This window comes from Rattus norvegicus, chromosome 8 (assembly GCF_021556685.1).
Source record: "Rattus norvegicus strain SHRSP/BbbUtx chromosome 8, alternate assembly SHRSP_T2T, whole genome shotgun sequence".
NCBI lineage: Eukaryota > Metazoa > Chordata > Mammalia > Rodentia > Muridae > Rattus > Rattus norvegicus.
In genome coordinates, this window is record NC_141541.1 from 80,714,138 (window position 1) to 80,739,061 (window position 24,924).

General features: G+C 38.2%; 1 protein-coding gene across 41 annotated transcripts in view; it reads left to right on the forward strand.

Moving 5' to 3' along the window:
* The first annotated feature begins 2,520 nt into the window (after positions 1-2,520).
* Positions 2,521-24,924, forward strand: part of Zfp280d (zinc finger protein 280D) — an 87,823-nt gene continuing 65,419 nt past the window's right edge. For 12 of the 41 annotated variants that reach the window (XR_015626645.1, XR_015626650.1, XM_087562183.1 and 9 more), the window contains exons 1-5: positions 2,521-2,669; positions 16,068-16,111; positions 20,326-20,472; positions 22,928-22,993; positions 23,089-23,228. Coding sequence is in view for 26 of the 41 variants with exons in the window: in XM_087562165.1 (XP_087418291.1) it covers positions 20,337-20,472; positions 22,928-22,993; positions 23,089-23,228 (342 nt within the window). In the remaining 15 variants the exon portion in view is untranslated. Of the gene's footprint in view, positions 2,670-16,067; positions 16,112-16,538; positions 16,601-18,018; positions 18,168-20,325; positions 20,473-22,927; positions 22,994-23,088; positions 23,229-24,924 lie in introns of those variants that run through there. The other 29 variants (XR_015626644.1, XR_015626649.1, XM_087562182.1 and 26 more) reach the window with 5 other exon arrangements.

The window sequence follows — 24,924 nt, forward strand, 5'->3', positions numbered from 1 at the left end:
TTGGTTTTTCGAGACAAGGTTTCTCTGTGACGTGCTGGATGTCCTGAAACTCAAGATGTAGACCAGGTTGGCCTCAGACTTGGAGATCTACCTGCTTATACCTCCTGATTGAGTGCTGGGATTAAAGGTGTGCACCACAGCCACCCCACTGAGGCAGGGGGGCTTATACATACCCTCACCTTGCTAGAAATTCCATCCCTTTACTTGCATTAAGGCCTACTTGTTGCGTGTAATTTTAAAAACTCATTACCTCCTTGCCCGGGGCATTGCCTGCACTCAGACCTCTCCTGGTTTAGTTCTATGTTTGGCCACTGCCAGTCTCACTCAGCTCTGCTAACTGTCAGTGGGCTGTTTTTCCTGGTAGCTGCAATCGCTCCCCCAGCCCCTCCCAGCTAGCTTCGACAAGCCACCACCAACCACTCCAGCTGCCCTCTTTCTCCTCTTGCCCACCTTAGCTCCAGGGATAGAAAACGCTAGACAGTTTTATTATTTTACAACTATCCAGATAACTCAATGGCTGGGTGAAGAAATTCCTGCTCTAATTCTATCAGCCAGCTCCCTCCAAGTGGAGGCTACAAACGCCAAGTAGCTCAAGACCTACACAACTGCAGCTTCCTCTTCATTCCAAAGCCTGGTCCAAATTCCTCTTTCCCTGCAACCTTTCTCTTCTCCTAGGACCCAGAAGTCCCGACTTTTTCCTTTTGCCCAGCAATTAGCTTCTGCCTTTTTATTGACACAATCAAGAACCAATTAGGGAAACAACACCTACTCCTTTAGAATTCCAGGATATCTTTTTTTTTTTTTTTTTCCGGAGCTGGGGACCGAACCCAGGGCCTCGTGCTTGCTAGGCAAGCGCTCTACCACTGAGCCAAATCCCCAACCCCTTGAATTCCAGGATATCTTGAAGACCAACTGAAACATCCAGCTGGACTGAGCAATTACTGCACCCTTGGAATTTCTGTCCATAGTCAGCCATTGTTGCTGTAAGTCATTCTAATAAGCCCCCTTTCTATGCACATAGATTCATTCTATATGTTCAGTTACTCTAGAGAACTAATAGAGGTGCTTAACACTGAGATGGTGACTGCATTGCTAACCTCTCACCTGACCACATGGTGTCTCTTTCAAGAAATCGACAGGAAGACAGCTCCTAACAATTCACACTGCTGGACTTAACCCACCTGCTGTGTTACCCCTCTCTTGTTCTGATGGATCTTGCACCTCTCCTGCTTCTAGGCCTCTGAAGTCCGTTCTGCAGCCCCAGCTCTAAGGGCCTCCTTCCCTGAGTACCTGCAACGACATATATATCAGCTTTCTGCTTTTGTCCTCTGAAATCTGCTGGTCTCTTCAAACCTTTTGTACCCACTCACAATGTGTGAAATGTATTGTGTTAATAATTAAGGCTGGAATAAAAGAAGCTGTGATTAGCAACAGCTTGATACCTATAGACACACAGGCTACTTGGTAGAAGGTGGTTAATGACACCCTCATAGTATTTGAATTTATGTGTATCCACGCCTATGTACTACTTTAGTGGTCTGGTGCCTACTGAGGCCAGAAGAGGGCGTCAGAACCCCTGGAACTGTAGTTATGGGCAGCCATGGGGTGCTGCGAACCAAATCACGGCCCTCTAGGAAAACAACAAGGGCCCTTACTCATTTCACATCTCTCTAGTCCCCATTTTATTGTTATTGTTATTAGTGTTTTTTTTTTTTTCAAAATCTGACATCGTTCAAACACACAAATGTCCATCTACATTTTGGACATAGCATGGAGACAGTTTCCTTACAGATCCAACCTACAAAGTATTCTTTTTTTTTTTTTTTTTTTAAGAGAAACATGAATCTTCATAGCTACCGTCTAAACAGGCAGGTGAGTTTGACCTAGAGACAACTTTTTTTTTTAAAGATTTATTTATTTATCTTATGTATGTGAGTACACTGTTGCTGTCCTCACCACCAGAAAAGGCGTGAGATCCTATTACAGATGGTTGTGAGTCACCATGTGGTTGCTGGGATTTGAACTCAGGACCTTTGGAAGAGCAGTCAATGCTCTTAACCACTGAGCCATCTCTCCAGCCCCAAAGTATTCTTATAAATACATCGGCCATTTTTTTTTCCCGCTTCCATTTACAGGTTACTATTCATACAACAGGAATGAAAAAGATACCCAAGCAAAAACGTACTTTCAAAAAACAATGTGGTAACATTATGGAAACTGAATTCCTTTTCCTCACAGGTTCACTCTTCCATGCCCTTTAACCCTCGCACACCGAAGGCCGGAACTCACTGCTGCATGCCTACAGTTCTAGGCCTGCGATGGCAGATGAGCACCATGGCCTAGCTCAGCCCAGTCCACGTGGCTTCGCCCGCTGCCAGGGCACGACTGGCCTGGGCCTTCGAGGGCCCGCAACACGGTGCACATGCCCGCGCTTGTCTCCCGCGTTGGCGGGAAGGCTGGGAGCGCGGACGCGCGAGGCCGACCCGGAGCTTACCCATGAGGCAACGCGCCGTGGCTCGCGACGCCCCCCTCCCCCATCGCGGCGCCCGGCAGCCCGCTCCGCGATGGGAGCCGCAGCGGTTGCGGCGTACAGCCCGCGCTCCTCCCTCGCCTCCTCCTCTTTCTCCTCCTCCTCAGGGCTCCAGTCAGGCCGAGCCGCTCCGCTCACGGTAAGCGTCCCCCGCCCCGCGCGGCCGCCCGCCCGCCCGCCCGCGAAGGCCCTCCCGCGCGGCCGCGCCGCCGCACTCCGGGGGCGCAGGGTGGGGGTCTCGGGCCGTGGCGCGTCGGCGAGAGCGCCCGGGCCGAGCAGGGGCCGGCTGCGCGTGGGCCTGGCCCGCCATCTTGCCCGGCCTGGCGCGGGAGGGATCCGGGCGCGACGAGGCGAGGCGGCCGGCTGCGCGGCGGCCCACAGTACAGGCCGCTCAGCCTTTGCCTGGCCTCGTTGCGTCGCCTCGCCGCCGCGCAGGCCCGCCCGTCGCTTTCTCCTCAGCCCGGCTGTGCTCTCAGGGGACGACTCCCCTCGGTCCTTTGTACCTTGTCCACCGGTGTGTGAGACCCGAGCTCACAACACAACCCACTCCATTCTTCACGCAAGAGCTGAACCCCAATGGCGTTCACAATAACAGTCACGGAAACCCTGCCTTTTGCTAGACGACCGCTCCTTTCTATCCACCTTTCATGTCAAAGGAATGTCCCCACTCTGCCATAGGAGTCCCGCTATTGTCTACTAGAGAAGGGCTTTGAGGAGAATGGAGTCTTGACAGGTTTTCCAGCTGAGCTTTGCAGGTTTCACTTAATAAACCACAAACGAGTGATCGCACTGAGGTTTTAGCCTGCACAAGAAGATGGTGTTTTCACGACTCACCTGCAGTTGTAACCCATTAGGAAAGAAATATGCTAGAGGGAAAAATGGACGTTAACCTGCTGCGAGCTTGGACACTTTGGCTTTACGAAGATTTTTTTTTTTTTATAGGCTACCATACTTAAACATTTGTCTTTATTTTCAAGTTTGGACTGAATCATCTAAATACTTGGACGTCTTTTAGTCCCCTTAACCATAAACTCACATTAGTGAAGTAGAGTTTGAAAGTACAAAAGCCTTGTCTTGGCATCTGTATGGTATCTTGCTTTGAGAGATGACTGTACCAACTCAGGCTGTTTGGATGTAAATAATTGGAAGGTTGAAGGGACTGGGTTTGAGGACCTTGTTCTTTTGATAGTCCAACATCTGCACTAAAACCATCCTTGAGTTGGTATGTTTGTGTGTCATTGGCGTCAATGTATATTCAGAGAGGTTCTTGTTGGCAGAGCTGTTTTGAAAGTCAGCCTCAGAAATGACAATGAGAACATTTGGCTACCAGGGCCAGTTACAGAACCTTGAGTTTTATGACTCCTCATTCAGTGTTTACCTCATTATTATATGCTCCATTTTCATTGCACAGAGGTTCCTGAGAATAGGCAAGGAGGCATAGACCAGCACATGTAAGAAATTCTCCACAATTAAGAAATTCGGTTTGCCATTCCTTTAGACCCTAATTTCTGGATCATTTGTTATCTTTAGATGTTATTAGTGATCATTTTTTCCCAATTATATTGGGGAGTTGAATATAACATATTCCGATGCCTACCACCTAGTGTATTTGTAAACATTTTGCTTTGTCTCAGTCTGATGAATATGTGAGTGTTTGTTGAAGATGTGACCATTCACTTCTAAGTACTGGATATAGTAAATAAAAGATAAAGGCCATTTTCTCTATACTAGTATAACACAATACCATCATCACACCCAAGAAAAATAAGAATATTTGTTGAAAAGCATGTAGTACATAGTTAGAACTAAAAGGCTTGAATACATTCAGGCTTAATATATTTTTTTACAATATTTCATAAATCATCTAGAATACTTCATATTATAAAATGTGGGGAGAAATACTATTAGTAATTCTAGCTTTAGTCTCTTAGTTAAAATGTTGACTATTGAAATTTTTCCTTTTGCAATTAGTATGCAATCTGGCATAGTTTTAATGCTTAGTATGAATTTACCTTCATCTCTGATAAAATAGATTCCACTCTAGGAATGACTGAAATTAGGAAGAAAAGGAGCAGTTTTGGAGAATAGAATATGCTCAGTTTAATCAATTTGTAATTGGCCAATCTGGTGGGGGCATTTTTTAATCCCAACACTCTGGGAAGCAGAGGCAAGTGGATCTTCCTATGTAGACTAGGCCAGCAGGGTGGTATAGTGAAGCCTTGTCTCAAACAAAAACCTTTGGAATTGTTGTCTATCCTGGGGTAAGGTCTAGAGAACAGTTGGAAACTTGGAAAACATTCTGCCTTTGACAATTTGGACTTTTGTAGCAGTAGTGAGCCATGATGAGTCATAAGGTAGTCAAATTGTAAATCTTGGTATCTCACTTCTCACTTCTCACTGGCTTAAGCACGTCACTCCTTCAGTCCAGTGTTTTTCTTCTCAACATTATGTTTTGTAGAAGAAAAGAGTAAAAGAATAACACATGTTTAATTTAATAGATAATTTATAGCAATACAACTTTTCAATATTAATTGCTTTTTTACATTAAAACAGTTTTAGGTGACAGGCTTTATTATTGGTTGGCAACATTGTTATTTACTTCAAAAGTAACTTTAGAAATATGAGAAATTTATAAAATATTCAAATAAACTGTATAATATTGAATTGCTTCCCCTCTCCCTTCCCCCTTTTTTTTGACGGACTAAACTACCTTTCCCTCCCACCTATTTTTCCCCCTTCTTCCTTTGGAGATTGGGTTTTACTGTGTAGCTCAGGCTGGCCTCAAAGTTATGATCTTGCTTCAGCCTTCTGAATACTGGGATTATAAGTGTGTACCAGTATGCTCAGCTTCAGAATGTTTTAAATCATGATTGAAGCAATAGTTTGAATTGTATAGTGACATATTAAAAACTGTATGTTTAGACTTTTGGTTCATTTCTGCAAAGCAGTTTCTGTTTTGTTTTGTCTTTGAGACAAGTTCAGTCTGGCCTCTAACTAGAAGAAGATCTTGCTATGTAGCCTATCCTGAGTATTAGGATTGCAGTTTTGCACTACCACCTGGTTAACTTTTCAATTTTATTTTGAAAGAAACTAAACATATTTTGTGTGAGAGTCAGATTATAACAGATTATATAACCTCTATTAAACTGTTTAGATTTCAGTTTAAGTCTTCACAGTTTTCTCCAAAGGATTCTGTCACTTCTGATTACATTAGGAGAAATAGTTGTTACCGTTTAGATTGGAATGAGAGTACTGTATTCTTTCTTCAAAAACAGAACCAGATATTACTTACACATTGATTGTTTGAGACAGTTTATCTTGGATACCTCATCTGAACCCTCTGGGGTCCCTTTGTAAGGATTCTGATGTGCTGCTATCTCTTCATTCATTTGCTTTGTCTGGTTGTACATTGTCAATTCTTCCTGTTGTAGGCAAACAGGGAAAAAAAATCTAAAAATTAATTACGTTCAGTAAAACTTAAAAGCAGATGAAAATAAGGACATAACATCACAAAAAAATGTCACTCTGACGTCAAATGAAAACATTAAAAGGAAAGGACATGACTGCTGCTAAGTATAGAAGAGGAAAAAGTTTATTACAGATATGTGGGTGAGCAGAGCCAGAGGCAGACACATCTGGGAGAGTTCAGAGTGGTCATGCCCCTGAGCCTAGTGTGGAGAAGGGCAGGGAAGGGAACCAAGTATAGCAACCAGGCGGCAAAGGTACAAAAGTGACAGGTAACCAAACTATCTGGATTATATAGGGTAGAACCTATGGGGGAAGGGCAGCCCACCCCTGGACTAGAACACTCAGGGTAGAGGGAGTATGTCAGCCTACCCTATAACATAGGGACTGAGGGATGCTGGGAGAACCTGAAGTCCAGGCCTGTTTTGATATTTAAATAGGCACCTGAGTCACTTGTCCCAGGTTTGAAACTTAACAAGTGTAAAGAATACTTTGAATTGAAGGCAATTGAGAACCAACAGATGCAGGAAAAGTTCTGCTTTCTCCTGCATCAGGAGGACAAAACTTGAATTTCACTTCTATATCTGAAAGAGGTTAATTTGTACAAATACCTTACTAACGTAGTTTTTTCACTCTATTCATCTTCCAGTGTTTTATTCTTTTTGTTTTTTGTTTGAAAGAATCTTATGTAGCTTAGGCTGGCCTGGTACCGGTGCTATAGCCAGGAATGACCTTGTCTCCCAAGTTCTGAAATGTGAGACTTATGAAACCATATGCCTCAGTGATTTACTCTTTTCAAATCATTTTCAGTGATTGTTTCTATTAAAATGATACACAAATTTCCAAATTTAGCCACTTCTGTGAGTTTCAATTTCTATGAATTCTTTGGCATGAGAATATGAATGAAGTTTGTACTGTTTCTTTTTCTAACTTTACTTTTAAAAGTTTAATTCACAGTCCTCTTGGTGCTGAATCTATGTATGAATAGAACAAATGTTTGAGTTTCTGACACATATATGAGAATGATCATGTCAATTTTCTATATCTGTTGCAAGTCAGTGTAACATTTTGTGAAAACCGTAAGAAAACTGAAAAAGTGAAAGATTTGTATTGGTCAGAATTATTTCACAACTGTGTCCTTTTTCTAGGCAGTTGAGTTATTCAATTTTCTTTCTTTCTTTTTTTTTTTTTTTTTTTCAGGATAGGTAAGATTGAATTGATGGGCAGTGGTAACCTAGAATGGTGGAAGTAGCAAAATATTTCAACATGTAGGAAAAATAAAAATCAGTAAGATCCCACAATGTGTTTTAATGTGTAAAAGTATACTTCTGTAGGATCATGTAAAATGGAATGAGTTTGATTCTGTTTAAATCCTGTGGTGAGATGGCTCAGTGCGTTTGATTCCTGGGACCAACATGGTGGTTGGAGAGAACTGATACTTCATGTTGCCTTCTTATCTCCACCTGTGTTGTGATGCATCATCGAGCGTGGGCACGAGTGTGCACATGCACACAAAATGTATGTTTCATTTTAAGTCAGCAAATCTACCTTTCTTGTTTGAAAATCTCTAGGAGCAAATGGAAGTCATAGCAATTGAAGTACTTGTGGGATTGCTTCAAGTTTCTCTCCATTTAGTTTAATGTTAGCCTCTGGTTTGCTGTACGTTGCTTTTCACTATGTTTAGGTATGGGCCTTGAATTCCTGATCTTTCAAGACTTTTGTCATGAAGGGGTGTTAAATTTTGTCAAATGTTTTCTCAGCATCTAATGAAATGATCATGTGGGGTTTCTCCTCCCTTTGAGTTTGTTTACATAGTGGATTATGTTGATGGATTTCTGTATATTGAACCATCCCTGCATTCCTGGGATGAAGCTTACTTGATCATGATGGATGATCCTTTTGATGTGTTCTTGGATTTGGTTTGTGAGAATTTTATTGAGTATTTTTGCATCGATATTCATAAGGGAAATTGATCTGAAGTTCTCTTTCTTTGTTCAGTCTTTGTGTGCCTTAGGTATAAGCATAATTGTGACTTCATAAAAGGAATTGAGTAGTGTCCTTTCTGTTTCTATTTTGTGGAATAGTTTGGACAGATTGGTATTAAGTCTTCTATGCACTAAACCCATCTGGTCCTGGGCTTTTTTGGTTGGAAGACTTTTAATAACTGCTTCTATTTCTTTAGGAGTTATGGGGTTGTTTAGATGGTTTATCTTGATTTAACTTTGGTACCTGGTATCTGTCTAGAAAATTATCCATTTCATCCAGATTTTCCATTTTTGTTGAATATAGGCTTTTGTAGTAGGACCTGATGATTTTTGAATTTCCTCAGATTCTGTTGTTATGTCTACCTTTCATTTCTGATTTTATTAATTTGGATAATCTCTCTGTGCCCTCTGGTTAGTCTGGCTAAGGGTTTATCTATCTTGTTGATTTTCTCAAAGAACCAGTTCCTGGTTTTATTGATTCTTTGTATAGTTCTTTTTGTTTCTACTTGGTTGATTTCAGGAGATTGATTATTTCCTGCCATCTGCTCCTCTTGGGTGTATTTGCTTCTTTTTGTTCAAGAGCTTTTAGGTGTGCTGTCAAGCTGCTGACATGCTCTCTGAAGTTTCTTTTTGGAGACACTCAGAGCTATGTGTTTTCCTGTTAGCACTGCTTTCATTGGGTCTCATAAGTTTGGGTATGTTGTACCTTCATTTTCATTAAATTCTAAAAAGTCTTTAATTTCTTTATTTCTTCCTTGACAAAATTGTCATTGAGTAGAGTGTTGTTCGGCTTCCATTTGTATGTGGGCTTTCTGTCATTTTTGTTGTTACTGTATACCAGCCTTAGTCTGTGGTGATCTGATAGGATGCATGGAATTATTTCAATCTTCTTGTATCCATTGAGGCCTGTTTTGTGGCCGATTAAATGGTCAATTTTTGAGAAGGTACCATGAAGTACTGGGAAGAAGGTATATTCTTTTGTTTTAGGATGAAATGTTCTATAGTTATCTGTTAAATCTGTTTTAAAGTATTTAAATCTGTTAAAAGTATTTTATTTCATATTAGAATGGCTACTCCAGCTTGTTTCTTGAGACCATTTGCTTGGAAAATTGTTTTCCAGCTTTTTACTCTGAGGTAGTGTCTATCTTTGTCACTGAGATGTGTTTCCTGTATGAAGTAAAATGCTGGGTCCTGTTTACATATCCAGTCTGTTAGTCTATGTCTTCTTATTGGGGAATTGAGTCCATTGATGTTAAGAGATATTAAGGAATAGTGATTGTTGTTTCCTGTTATTTTTGTTGTTAGAGGTGGAATTATGTTTGTGTGGCTTTCTTTGGATTTTGTTGCAATGAGATTAGTATCTTGCTTTTTCTAGGGTGTAGTTTCTCTCCTTGTGTTGGAGTTTTCCATGTATTATCCTTTGTAGGGCTGGTTTTGTGGCAGGGTATTTTGTAAATTTGGTTTTGTCATGGAATATCTTGGTTTCTCTTATCTATGTTGAGAGTTTTGCTGGATATAGTAGCCTGGGCTGGTATTTGTGTTCTTAGTGTCCGTATGACAACTGCCCAGGATCATAATTTCTGGTGATAAGTCTGGTGTAATTCTGAGAGGTCTGCCTTTATATGTTACTTGATCTTTTCCCCTTACTGCTTTTAATATTCTTTCTTTGTTTGGTGTTTTGACCATTGTGTAACAGAAGGAATTTCTTTTCTGGTCCAATCTATTTGGAGTTCGGTAGGCTTCTTGTATGTTTATGGTTATCTCTTTCTTTAGGTCAGGGAAGTTTTCTTCTATAATTTTGTTGAAGACATTTACTGGCTCTTTATGTTGGGAGTCTTCACTCTCTTCTATACCTATTATCCTTAGGTTTGATCTTCTCATTGTGTCCTGGATTTCCTGGATGTTTTGGGTTAGGAGCTTTTGTGCATTTTACATTATCTTTGACAGTTGTGTCTATGTTTTTTATGGTATCTTCTCCCTCTGCAATTCTCTCTTTTATCTCTTGTATTCTGTTTTTGATGCTTGCATCTATGACTCCTGATCTCTTTCCTGGGTTTTCTATCTCCAGGGTTGTCTCCCTTTGTGATTTCTTTATTGTTTCTATTTCCAATTTTAAATCCTGGATGGTTTTGTTCAATTCCTTCACCTGTTTGGTTTTGTTTTCCTTTAATTCTTTAAGGGATTTTTATGTTTCCTCTTTAAGGGCTTTTACCTGTTTACCTGTGTTGTCCTGTATTTCTTTAAGGAAGTTATTTATGTCCTTCTTAAAGTCCTCTATTATCATCATGAGATATGATTTTTTTTAATCCAAATTTTGCCTTTCCAGTGTGTTTGAATATCCAGTATTTGCTTTGGTGGGAGAACTGGGCTCTGATGATGCCAAGTAGTCATGGTTTGTGTTGTTTAGATTCCCATGCTTGCCTCTCACCATCAGGTTGTCTCTGGTGTTAGTTGGTCTTGCTGTCTCTGACAGTGGCTGAACCCTCCTATAGACCTGTGTGTCAGCACTCCTATAGACCTGTTTTCTTTCAGCTGGATCTGGGAACAGGGAGCTGGTCCTAGGTTTGTATGTCCTGAAGCCTCCAGGCAGGTTGCTTGGAACAGAAGAGTTGGTCTTACCTCTGCTCTCAGGTGTGTCAGTGCTCCTAGTGACTGACTGGCTTTCAGCTCTGGGCACAGGCAGAAACTGGGAGGTTCCTGCCCCTGACTGCTCCTTGATTCCTGTATCCAGAAGGCACTAGGCAGGTTCCTCTTGGGCCAGGAATATGAACAGAGGTGGTGGTCTCCCCTAAACTCTCAGGATTGTCCCCACTTCCAAGAGTCCAGCTCTCAACCCCACAGAATTTGGGTACAGAGAGCTGTGGGACTGGTTCAGCTTTGGGCGGGGGCCTGATGTGGGTTTTTTGAGATTGGTTTTTCCCTGTGTAAACCTGACTGACCTGGAACTTACTCTGTAGACCAAGCCTGCCTTAATCTCAGAGTTCCGCCTGCCTCTGTGCTGGAATTAAAGGCATGTGCTATCACACCTGGTTAAACCTTCAGCTCTTAACTCTTGGCAGCTTTGTGTGACACTTGTAGCTACTGAGATTCTCTCCCTTGACTTCTAGCAACTGATTCTTGCTTGCCTTCTATAGTCTTACTCATTGCTGCCCATCACTTACTCTCTCAGTGCTCCTTCAGTCCCTTTTGTTTCCTCAGTCTCTGAACTTGGCCACTATTTGGAACTGTTACCTTCTAGCTGTTGCTTTTGATGTCCCACTGCCTGGAACTAGAAGCCTGGAGTTTTTTCTGTTCATAGTGTTACTAACCCATCCTGATCTACTCTTGATAAAGTAGATTATTAAAAAGAAAAAAAAATTGGGTCTAATATGACAATACCTGTATTAGGTTAGGCAAAGTACATAGAAGGCAGAGTACATCTTCCAGATCAGCATGTTGAACTAAGACATAACCTGCTTATATAGTTACAAAAAGGGCATAGCATGCTTCGGCTCAGATTGTAATTTTACCAAATATTGTCCTGCTTATGCATGGATGCTAGTTTCACCAGGCACAAGCCTCATGTTGCACTAATGGTAGGCTTTCTATTGAATTACAGGAGTAGTACATTTCCTGTCCCAAGTTAGGAAACTGCAGAATGTGCTCAGTGAGGTTCCTCTTTTTTGAATGAACGTTCTAAATCTAGTGCAGGTTATCTGGGGTAGTTAGAACTGGAACAAGTCATGATATGAAGCCGATGTAGCTTCAGCAGCATTGAAACCTTGATTAGAATAGTTTCTAATAGCTAGAATAGTTTCTCTTCTCTTTTCATAAATTTTATTTATTATACATGCAGAATGCAGTTTTCCCTCCCTCCTCTCCTCCCTGCAAACCCTGCTCCCCCACCCCCAGTAGTTTATTCAGAGAGATTCAAGTTCATAATCACAGTTCTCAGAACAGCCTTAGTAGTTAACAACAAGAAGAAGCTGCTTGGCTGGCAGTAGAGAAATGAAGAGTCTTATGATTGTCATTCTAAGGGCTTAACAGCTAACAGTTTTACTCAGTACTCCAACTCCCAACTCGTAGGTGGTACTTGCAACAAGACTTAGGAAGCTTACATTCTGAACAGTGTTTAATAAAGCATTAACCCTAGCCACATGCTCTATGTAGGAATCCTCTGGTTTGCCTCTGTTCTTTTCAAGTTCTAATTTAAACCATCACACAGCTTTGCTAAAGTGAAATTTGTATTGGTTACTTAAGATTATGAATTAGTGGGCTGGAGAGATGGCTCAGCGGTTAAGAGCACCCGACTACTCTTCCAGAGGTCCTGAGTTCAATTCCCAGCAACCACATGGTGGCTCACAACCATCTGTAAAGAGATCCAATGCCCTCTTCTGGTGTATCTGAAGACAGCTACAGTGTACTTATATATAATAAATGAATAAATCTTTAACAAAAAAAAGATTATGAATTAGTACTCTTTCTTCCCTACCAGGAATTTACCTATTTTGAATGAATTAGTTCTATTTTCTTCCCCACCAGGAATTTACTAATTTTGAATAGATTTAGGTATAGTATTGGATTTCAGCCTAACTTCTTCATTCATTATATTTTACCTCGAAGCTTCTAGAAAAAAAAAATGAATGTAGTAGCTTGATAACCATAATGTTTAAGTCCTAGATATGGCCTTAAAAAAAATGAACAAATGAAAATCCTTCCTCATCCATCAGTTTAGGCTGAAAGTTAATATTCCTGTATTAGATTAGGATTGGCATGGTCTTTGAGTGAATCTTGAAAGTGACAATTTCAATTCCATATTTCATGCTGGTTAAAATCCCCCCCTTTTTTTTTTTGCAACTTGATGATGTATATTCTTTACAATTCATTTTTTAAAAATCTTTTGCTATATTAGGTGAAATCTGCCTCTTCCCTTGGTCCTTTATTCCTAATGAATATTGAAATAGTGCTGGCTTTTCAAATGAATGGGCTTGAATGTTATTGTATTTTTGTATGTGCATGTGAGGTTTTATATGTACTCAAGGTGTGTGTAGGCCTGAATTTAATGTTGGGAATCTTTTTTTCCCCCCACATGGAGAAGTTTTAATGTGAAGATGAGACAAGGGAGAGGGATGAGAGAGAGATAAGAGTAGAAGAGGAAGGAGTAGAGGCCGGCCATGAGCACGTGGAGGGAGGGGGGGGGTGTTGGGGGCGGGGAGAGAAGGGACAAAGGAGGAAGAGGGGAAGGGCAAGGGAGAACAAGAGCTAGAGCTGATGTTGGAAATCTTCTACATTGCCTTATTTCTGAGGCAGGGTCTCCCAATCAAACCAAGAGCTCACTGATAGTACCTTGTCTAGTACTCGTGGTCAGCTTACTCAGAATTACTGGTATGGGCTTTGGGGATTGGAACTCAGGTCCACCTGATTCAGCAAGACACATACTTTAACCACTGAGCAGTCTTCCCAACCCTGAATATTTGATCCATCACTTAGTTGTGTTTCTTTAGAGAAGGTACTTACTTACCTGTCTCTGTAACTCACTTTTCATGACAGTATGTATGATTTGAGCATTAAATAAATAATGGGGCTTTGGTTTGCTTGTTTGTCTGCTTTTTGTTTTGTTTTAAGAGAGTTTCTCTGTGTAACAAACAGCCCTGACTGTCCTGGAACTCAAAAAGATCCACTCGGCTCTGCCTCCCGAGTGCTGGGATTAAAAGCCTGGACTATTGCTGCTTGGCAAAATAATGTTTTAATTAGCACAATTATAATTGTGTAATAATTATAATGATTTTATAACTAGAAGTTATAATTTGTAGTAAAATGTAATGAATGGAAGTAGTTGTGCTGAAGCTTGACATTAAGAATTAAATTGTACAGTTAAAGAGGATAACAGTTTGTTTTTGAGACAGGGCCTTTGGTAGCTCAGGTTTGGCATTGAATTTAAAATCCCTCTGCCTCAACCTTCCAAGTAGTGCGATTATAGGTGTGTACTGCCATATTTGATTTATAATTGTCTCAGTCACTCTTGAGCTACAGTGACCAAATCACCCTCTTCTTTCTCAATAGAATTGAAAGTACAATGACTGTAGCATCATTCTGAGAAACTTTTGTCTAGACTGCTTTATTACTTGGATCAGTCATTTGGTGTGACTTCTCCATGCAGGCAAAAGATTTGGTTAATAAAGGATGTGTATAGCTGCTGGTGGCCTAACATGGAATGTTGTTTCATTCACAGAAAGCTTTAAAAAAAAATAGAAAATAGAGCATTCTAAACTAATAACTTAAAAAACCCATGTATTAATGTACAAAGCATCAACATCGTTGTTTATTGTCTTGTCAAGTATTATGTATAGTACATAATTGTATATATGTATTCTGTCAAGACTGAGTCCCAACTTTTCCTCTCATCTGTTTGCTTGTCACTGCTAAGATCCCCAAATGTATAATCTTTTTAAAATGGTATTTGCTGATTTTGGTTTACTTAAAAAATTAAAACTGATACTATTTTTTGCTTTGTTAAGTGTGTTTGTGTGTGTGATGTGTGTATGACATAGTATGCATGTAGAGATCAGAGGACAACTTTCTAGAGTCAGTTGTCTCTACCTTGAGTTCTACACTTTAAATCAGGTTGCCAGGATTACATAGCCTAGTTCTCTACTCACTGAGGCATCTTGGTGGTCTGAAACTATATTGAAATGTAGTGACTTCAAAGTTTATCTTACTATTAAAAGCTGAAAGGAAAGGAGGATGCGGGAAGTCAAGCACAAGGTCTTGAATATGCTAAGTTTGCACTCTACTCTCAAGCTTCATTCTCAGCTACAATAAATTCAGTTTTCTTAACTCATTTTTTGGGCAATTTTTCATAGTAAAGAGATTTGGCTTTTTTGTTTTGTTTTTGTTTGTTTGTTTTTTAGTATTGGGGATTGTATCCACTGCCTCCTGAGTGGTAGGCCAACGTTCTACCCCTAAGCTTCTCTTTATTCTAGAATTTCAAAGTTGCCAAACATTAATAAGAGATTACAGGTATTTAAATTTTTCATTGGTTACCAATTGAAACCTTTAAGGCATAATTTAATCTTATTTATACAAAAGCTAAAACATTTAATAAAATAAATTTATATTATTCTCAATGTACAAAAGATAACTTTTGAAGTCTTAACTTCTTTTTATATTAGTTAATTAATTAATTCATTTATTTATTTATTATGTGTGTGTATGCCTGTGCACACATGTGGTGGAGGTAGCAGACAACTTGCATGAATGAGGTCTTTGTTTTTGTTTTTTTTGGGTTTTTTGTTTTGTTTTGTTTTGTTTTTTTTGGTCATGTGAGTTCCAGAAATCAAGTTCAAGTCTTCAGGCTTGCTCCAAAGCCAGTTGTACTTTATTATGTAACCCAGTGTGCCCTTGAACTTGTTGATATTCTTTTTGCCTCAGCCCCATGTGCCATTATGCCTGGCCAATTGTGAACTTTTGGTAATGTTTATTGTAACTTTTATTGAGAACCAATGAGTTATAAGTGTGGTTAATTGGAAGCTATTTACCTATCTTTATTTTCACCTAAAATTTAACATATTACCTTACTCTTAGCTGACTAGGAATACCTCTTATCTTAAGTGAATTAATCTGATGAGCTTTCTTTTTCGTTAGTTGATAAAGTCAAAGTTGTGTTTTATTATAGAAATAGTGATATTTTTGAGTTTGAATAGGCAACATTAGTATCATTTAGCATTTGGGCAGTGACATTTACTAAAGCAGTGCATTATGAGGAATTTTTTGCTGTTACTTATATATTAATATATATTTATATGTTGTTGTTTATTTGTTTGAGACAATTTCTCCCTGTTTAGTCTAAGTATTAAACCTGTGATCCTCTTGCCTCAGCCTCCCAAGTACCTAGATTATAGATATGTTTCACGTTTGTCACAAATAATTATTTTTATTTTATTTACTTGTCAGATTTACTGAAATAGGAAATACTTGATATAATCACAGTTTTGTTTCTGATATTTGGAATTCTTAAGGAATAAACTGATTATTTTATAAAAAGGGTAAATATAAATGTACATACATTAATATCATCTGCCCTAATGGTAGATATCTTTATTTTCTAGAAAGGCAAACTGAGATACAACTTGCTGATTTTTGTGGTCACATGGTAAGTTTAAATATTTAAATTTGATCCAAGAATTTCTTTTATGTATTTGTTTTTGGTGTGTGAGTGCAGGCACGTGCATCTGTGTGTTTGGGCAGATGTTCGAGAAAGACAGGGTTTCCTGTCCTGTCCCTCAGCTTTGCTCCCTTCATGCATACTGTGTTTCGCGGAGCCTGAAGCTCACTGTTTTGGCTAGAGTGCCTAGCTAGCAAGCTACTGGGATGGAACTGTCTTTGTCCCTACAACACTGAGGCTAAAGGCCACTACTTTTTATGTATGTGCTAGGATTCAAAGTGAGGTCTTCTTGTTTGTTAAACAAATGTTCTTACCTCAATGTTATCTCCTCAACTCCTCTATCAAGAATTTAGTTTCAGGTTTATTTGTAGTTAAAATGACTCAAAATTGACTGATGTCATATGTCAATACTTAGGTGACAACGTATAGAAAGTCAGATCTACAACTTGATGGGTGACAGTTCCTTTCAACCAAAAGGTAAATGTTACTTCAGTAACTGATGCTCATGTGCAGGTGGTGTATAATTCCACTTATGATAGAGGGTGAGAGATAGTGAACATCTTAGAACCATAGAACTATTGAGGTAACAAATGAACTGGCATGAAGTATTTTATCTCTATTAACTGTTTATGTTAATAGTTTATCAGTTTGGCATATATTATCATATAGATTTCTTCTATGCTTGTATAAGCATTTATTAAAATTATAAAAGATTTAGAGCTTTTTCTTAATAGTCTTTCATATATTAACAACAGCAGAGTCTGTGTATGTGTGAGCATACATGCATGTGTGTATGTGTGTGCTGTATACTATATTATTTTACTTGGGTTGTCATAATAAATCACAGACTAGATGGTTTCATTTGGTAAAATTTTATTTTTGGACAATTCTTGAAGCTAGAAAGTCAGGATTAAAGTATTGCTAAGCTTAATGTCTTCTGTGGTTTTTTTTTTTTTGTTTGTTTGTTTGTTTTGTTTTTTTTGGGTTTTTTTGGTTCTTTTTTTTCGGTGCTGGGGACCAAACCCAGGGCCTTGCGCTTCCTAGGCAAGCGCTCTACCACTGAGCTAAATCCCCAACCCCGTCTTCTGTGTTTTAAGATAGAAGCTCTGGGCCTCTTATAAATGGTCATATTAAATTTGTGGCCATATTGTTAAGAACATGATAGAATGTTGTCCTAATTTTGAGTAAAAAATAGAAATTGCACTCTTTAGTATAATAGGAAATAATACTTAGAAATGATAAAGATATTGTTTAAAATAGAACTTCAGATAATATCTTTTGTAGTCTTACTATCTTCATGTCTGGACAAGTGCCACTAATGTTCATGTACATAGCTGGTCATATACATGGTTATATTAGTTGAGGCCCTTAACACTGTTTTCCTTCTTTGTCTGCCTCCCTCTCTTCTTGCATTTCTTCTTTCTCCTTTATAGCCTGAATTATAAATGCATGTAATTAAAGACTCAAACAGTCTGAAAGGCTTTAATTGGCCTTGCCAGTTTCATAAAGCAGTGCTGGTAGAGACTACTAGAAGGGGGCATTGAATTGAATTGGAGCTGGAGTTACAGGGGATTGTGAGCCACCCAGTATGGGTGTTGGGAATAGAAGAACTTGGGTTCTCCAGAAGAGCAGTAAGTGCGCTTAACTTTTGAACCGTGTCTCTAGTCCTTGTTTTAGCTCTCTTTTTATATGTGTATTTATTTTATTGTTTTTAATTATGTGTAATGGGGGTTACTTAAGTTCATGTGTAAGTGCAAGTGCTCACAAATTTCAAAGGAAGTTGCCAGATAGAGTGGACCATCTGTAAGAGTAGTACTTTCTCTTAACTGCTGAGCGACCGTTCCAACCCGTTTTATTGCTTTGTTTTGTTTTTTAATTTTTCTCCCCTGCCCAAGACAGGGTTTCTTTGTTAGCCTTGGCTATCTGTCCTGGAACTCGCATAGTAAACCAGAACCTTGAACTCCAGAGTTCCACTTAACTGTCTCCCAGTTGCTGGAATTAAAGGCATGCACCACCACCACTACAACACTCCTGGGCCTGAGAGGTGATCTTAAAGTTAATTTTTAATCTTTGGTTTCCTAGAGAAGTCCTCCTAACATGCTGTATCCTGCATCCATCCTACTTACTTACTCTAGACCTACTTACTGACTTACTCTCTTCTGGCTTGTGCACCTTAGGTGTTACTCTTTGTTCATTATGCTCTGCGTGTGCATATGTGCATGTGTGCGCGTGCGTACACATATATATGTGTCAAGGTATTTGGGGAGGGAGATCAGAGGACAGTTGGTGGGACTTAGTTCTTTCCCACCAAGTGGGTCTTGAGGATTGAGCTCAGATCATGAGGCTCAGCAGCAAATGCCTTTATCTACTGAGCCATTTCAGTTTTATCCTGTTCAGACTTTGACTCTTTGATGTCTGATATACCCGTTTCTTTTCTCTACTCTACCTCTTTCTTAGAATCCTTTTAATTTGTTTTGCTATCTTTTTATCTTTTATATAGAAACTTTTTCTTCCTAAAATCCCTGGTGTTTATTGTTTCATCTACATTTAAGAGAGTGATGCCTAATCGGAATTTCTCAGTAGTTTTTCTGCATGCCTTGCTTTGATCGATTTCTTTAGGGAGAAATGTGTAATTTGCTCTATTTGAGATAAGCCTCACTCCTTTCTTACATTTTCCTCTCATACCAAATCGAACTCCCCCCACCTTTTTTTTTACTCTGCATTTTCCATTTCTAAGACTAGTTTATTCTAATTTGTATTTTCATCTGTGGCTTCTTTTAACCCTCCCTCCCTTTAAAGACAATAGATAGGATATAATCCTTTTTTTCAGAGTTAAATGTATACATTTTTTACTGCATTTTCTTTTTTTCTTTTTTTTCTTTTTTTTTTATTAACTTGGGTATTTCTTATTTACATTTCCAGTGTTATTCCCTTTCCCGGTTTCCAGGCCAACATCCCCCTAACCCCTCCCCCTCCCCTTCTTTATGGGTGTTCCCCTCCCCATCCTCCCCCCATTGCCGCCCTCCCCCCAACAATCATGTTCACTGGGGGTTCAGTCTTAGCAGGACCAAGGGCTTCCCCTTCCACTGGTGCTCTTACTAGGATATTCATTGCTACCTATGAGGTCAGAGTCCAGGGTCAGTCCATGTATAGTCTTTAGGTAGTGGCTTAGTCCCTGGAAGCTCTGGTTGCTTGGCATTGTTGTTCATATGGGGTCTCGAGCCCCTTCAAGCTCTTCCAGTTCTTTCTCTGATTCCTTCAATGGGGGTCCTGTTCTCAGTTCAGTGGTTTGCTGCTGGCATTTGCCTCTGTATTTGCTGTATTCTGGCTGTGTCTCTCAGGAGAGATCTACATTCGGTTCCTGTCAGCCTGCACTTCTTTGCTTCATCCATCTTGTCTAATTGGGTGGCTGTATATGTATGGGCCACATGTGGGGCAGGCTCTGAATGGGTGTTCCTTCAGTCTCTGTTTTAATCTTTGCCTCTCCCTTCCCTGCCAAGGGTATTCTTGTTCCCCTTTTAAAGAAGGAGTGAAGCATTTACATTTTGATCATCCGTCTTGAGTTTCATTTGTTCTATGCATCTAGGGTAATTCAAGCATTTGGGCTAATAGCCACTTATCAATGAGTGCATACCATGTGTGTTTTTCTGTGATTGGGTTACCTTACTCAGGATGATTTTTCCAGTTCCAACCATTTGCCTATGAATTTCATAAAGTCATTGTTTTTGATAGCTGAGTAGTATTCCATTGTGTAGATGTACCACATTTTCTGTATCCATTCATCTGTTGAAGGGCATCTGGGTTCTTTCCAGCTTCTGGCTATTATAAATAAGGCTGCTATGAACATAGTGGAGCACGTGTTTTTTTTATATGTTGGGGCATCTTTTGGGTATATGCCCAAGAGAGGTATAGCTGGGTCCTCGGGTAGTTCAATGTCCAATTTTCTGAGGAACCTCCAGACTGATTTCCAGAATGGTTGTACCTTGACTGCATTTTCTATCTGCTCTAAATAGCCATTATCTGTCTCAAGTATATTAGTTAATGACTTAGAGAGCAAGATCTCAGTTTCTTATTGTTGCTATCGTGTACTCATCACAAATACCAAGTTAGAAATTGTTATTAGGATTATTAAAGTAGATTTCTAATATGCTGCAAATAACAAATACCTTAATTAAAAGAAAGTTGCTTCTTTTAAAAATTAGATAATTTAAAAATGGCAGAACTCTTTATGGAATGTGAAGAGGAGGAGCTAGAACCATGGCAGAAGAAAGTGAAAGAAGTTGAAGAGGATGATGATGATGAGCCCATCTTCGTAGCAGAGATAGCAAGTTCAAAACCAGCTATTTCAAGTAAGCATTTACTTTGAATGTAGGCAGTTTGAAAATGTTATTTTTAGAATTGTTGTCAAATGTTCTTATTCCACCATAAGAAGTTAATGAGAAAAGTTAAAAGATGCACTGAAATTGAGTGCATTAGCTGTCAGTCAGAGTGCTTGGACCTAACATTGTTACATTGTTAAGGTAAGAAGACTGATATACAGTAAGCTGTCTACTCAAAAATATTTCAGTTGGAGCCAGGTGTGGTAGCACACACTTTTATTTACAGTACTAAGGAGACACTAGGGAGGCAGAAGCAGGTGAATTTCTGTGGGTCCCAGGCCAGCCTAGGCTATATAGTGAGACCTGGTCTCAATTGAAAAAAAAATACAGTCTTCAAATCTCATTTATAAAAATATTCTTTCTCATTTTAATGATATTTATCAAAAATGTTAAATAAATCTTTTTTTTTTAAGATTTATTTATTTTATGTACAGCATTCTGCCTGCATATGTGACTGCAGGCCAGAAGAGGGCACCAGATCTCATTATAGATGGTTGAGAGCCACCATGTGGTTGCTGGGAATTGAACTCATGACCTCTGGAAGAGCAGTCAGTGCTCTTAACCGCTGAGCCATCTCTCCAGCCCTATCAAAAATGTTAATGTATTAAGCATAGTAGTTTTTTTTTTATTTATCTCGGTTAACTAGAAATTTTCTGAAAGCCTTCTTGCTTTTCTTGCCTGTAAGATTGGAATGGCATTTATATATAGTTTTATTATATAGAGAGTAATTTAACCAAGTGAAATGTCAGTATTCTGTTGTAAATAGGTAATTTCTCATGGGCTGCTAACTGGGATATTATTTGGATTGTAAAATGAGTTTAATATGATAGTGTGCATACAATACCAGAATGGTCTTACTTCTTATTTCCTCAGTATTAATTATCTTATACTTCAATTATATTGCAAAATTATTATTTAAAATCTCTTGTTGAAAACATGACAAGATTCAAGTTTAATTTATATTGATTATAAATGACTGTTATACTCAATTATAACAATTATATTTTTTTAAAAAATAATTCTATAAGAAAGAGATTGACCCCAGATGTTTTCTGAATTGTGAAGATGAAAAGTTGAAATAATTGCGTTACTGTTTTATATGGAGGCCATAAGGAATTTCAACATAGGAAATGTGAATTAAATCTTTAAGAACTTGTCTTTTATAGATCACAACTACTAAAGTAGTATATTAATAGTTATTTGATAGCTTGAATATTAATTTTGGTTTTCTGATTGAAAATAATACTAAGTTGAGTTGCTTCTTTTTTTTTTAAATTAGCCTGCTGTATTACTTAATTTGTAAGCACTGCATTAACATTACTGAAAATTTGTAACTATTTTAAAAGTAGGTATTTAGTTAGGTATATATGAATGCACATCTGTAAGTATTCAATGACTTCCTAGTGCCCAGAGATGCCAGAAGAGGGTATTGTATTTCCTCACCCTTACTTTACAGGTGGTTGTGAGACACTATGTGAGTGGTAGGAATTGAACTGTGTCCTCTGTAAGAATAGCAAATACTCTTAACTACCGAGTCATCGCTCGGCTCTGAAAAATAACCATGATGCATACCTTTATGCAATTATTTAGTGACATCTAGTTCTTTTCTATCATGAAGAAAAATGGATTTTTTTGTATATGAATTTCAGTGCATCTTTTAACTTTTTCTGAATAAGCAAATTTAAGCAAATCTTCACTCAGAGTTTAGTTTGGTTACTGAGTAAGCTAGATGTTAATAACTTTACATATTCATATGTCTGCAAGAGTAAGAACTAATAACTTTACATATTCATATGTCTGTAAGAGTAAGAACTTCAAACCAATCCTGCAAAGTCATGCCAGTCTTGACTTGTGATGTGGTAGATCAGAATTCTCTTAATGTGTAAGATAGTCTGGTAAACCTTAGATTCAATTTAGTCTGTAACTTATATAACCTTTTGGAACAGAGGTAATGATATAGTCCATAGAGATTCCCCTTTATATAACCTTAGGGCTTTTAGAGCTATGAATAGAATCTGGGGGCTGGGTCACTGTTTAATTTTAAGTCAGAACCCAAATACATACATACAGTTCTTTCACCATACCAAGGAAGGTGTAGACTTCAACACAATGCAACCATATTTAAATATGCTTTTAGAAGATTTTATGGGAACAAAATTTCTTTCCCTTGAAGAAATTTTTTTTTTTTGCTTATGCACTTGGGTTTATCAATATACTTCTGACTTTTGAACATTTAGTTACAATGAGAAAAATTGTGCTTATTCTTTAAAGACAATGTTATAAACTATTTTCAATTTAGTGATAACATTCCCTCTAATATCTGTTTTCAGTTCATAAGTTTTAATATCTCAGTATATATTGCATTCAAATAAATTTAAAGTGTTTTTTTTTTTGTTTTTTTGTTTTTTTGTTTTTTTTTTTTTAGATATTTTGAACAGAGTTAACCCGAGCTCTCATTCAAGAGGAATAAAGAATGGTATACTTAATCGAGGTACAATATTATTATACTACTTGTAAACTAAAATATTTTGACAAAGTTTATTATGTGGAAATGCATTCAATGTGTTGTGTAATTTTAAAATACAGGTTTTACTGCTTCATTCAAGCCTACAAGTCAACGCTGCCCGAATTCAGCATCAAATCCTGTGGCTGCCTTGCCAGTAAATTTTCATCCTGAATCTAGATCTTCTGATAGCTCTGTTATTGTTCAGCCATTTTCTAAACCTGTAAGTGTTTTTGAAACTACATAGTCAGCTCAGGGAATATTAACAATACCCAATTAAAATTCTACATTATCAACAAGTAGTCATCTAGTTGGTAGCATAATCGGTATGAGAAAAGGTTACCATCTGTATGACGCGAATTAGTATCCCACCCTTCAGTAAGTTGGGGAATATGCTTAAACTGATTAGGTATAGCTTTGAAAACTAATACTGTCAAAATGTGAATAGGATTATAGTGAATGTCACATGATAGCAAAATATTTATGCTTTCAAACTGGGCCAGGTATTTTAAATTTGGAAATTATTGAGAAGCTTTGATAGTAGTGTTTTATTCTGAGAAATTTACCTTCATACTTTATTTAAAAATCCTTAGTGAAAAGTAATAGATAGTGGTAATAATTACAGTTTTTTTAAACTAGTAATAGACAAAATATTTGTGCTAAATGCTCTACATAAGTGAATCTCATAGTTTTTAAATATACCTATGATATAGGGATTGCTACTTCTCCCATTGCATAGTTGAATAAATACTAAGGTTTACAGTGATTAAATAATTCACTCAGATCTATAGCTAGGTGGGTCTCAGAGCTCAGTGTAGGCTAATCCATAATAAATATAAGTATATATACACACATACACAGTTATATATCTTGTATATGAGTGTCTAATTTGAAAAATGGAAAGACTGCCCCAGTTTAGCATTCTCAGGGTGGTATGTTTGGGTTCAACACCATTGATTCAACACCATTGCGAAGATAATTGAAAACAATTTCTTTCTCACTGTTTGACCTTTGCATTGATGACACAAGAACAGTGTTGAGCAAGCTACTGATGGCTTTCTGTGTGTCAGTCTGTACCAGAGTTTGCAGGGTAGCCACTCAGCCATGCATTCCCAATGAAATACTCCAGTTACAAGAAGTTCCTCAATGACATTTTGCAATATATTAAATATAATCTTCCATTAATGTTATTTTGTTAGTATACCCTTGACTGTGTCTTTTTAAATATTCTGTGTGGTGAAATAGGTAGTGTACATAAAGCACTTCTGTGTCTGAAATAGTCTTGATGATTATGTTTAGGATAATAAGCATGGTTAATAAGCTGAAATACCTGTTGCAATTTTTTTAAGATTTATTTATTATAAGTACACTGTAGCTGTCTCAGACACAACAGAAGAGTACATCAGATCTTATTACAGATGATTGTGAGCCGCAATGTGGTTACTGGGATTTGAACTCGGAACCTACTGGAAGCGTTTTTATCCACTGAGCCATCTCTCCAGCTCCACCTGTTGCATTTTAGTTGAACATATTTATGCTTGAAATTATGGCTGATAAGCGGTGGTATATTATTTCTTCTTATCATTATTGCCATAAACTATGTGATATAAAACAATATATATTAATTATCCTAAAGTCTTATTGTTTCTGTTATTAAGAGGCAGATCATAGCTTAACTAGATCCTCTGCTTTAGGTTCTGCCAGTACCACCATTTAAGATATGATCCTCAAGCAATCTCATCTAAAGCACTACTGGAAAATATCTCCCAAGTCCAGATAGTTGTTGGTACCATTTAGTTCCCTAAGGGGTCAGACTGAGTCTCGGTATCCTTTTGGCTTTTGACTTAATTCCTTGCCAGTTGGGTCTTCCCAAAATGACTGCTTGCCTCCTGAAAGTTAGGAGAGTTCTTTTTTTTTCT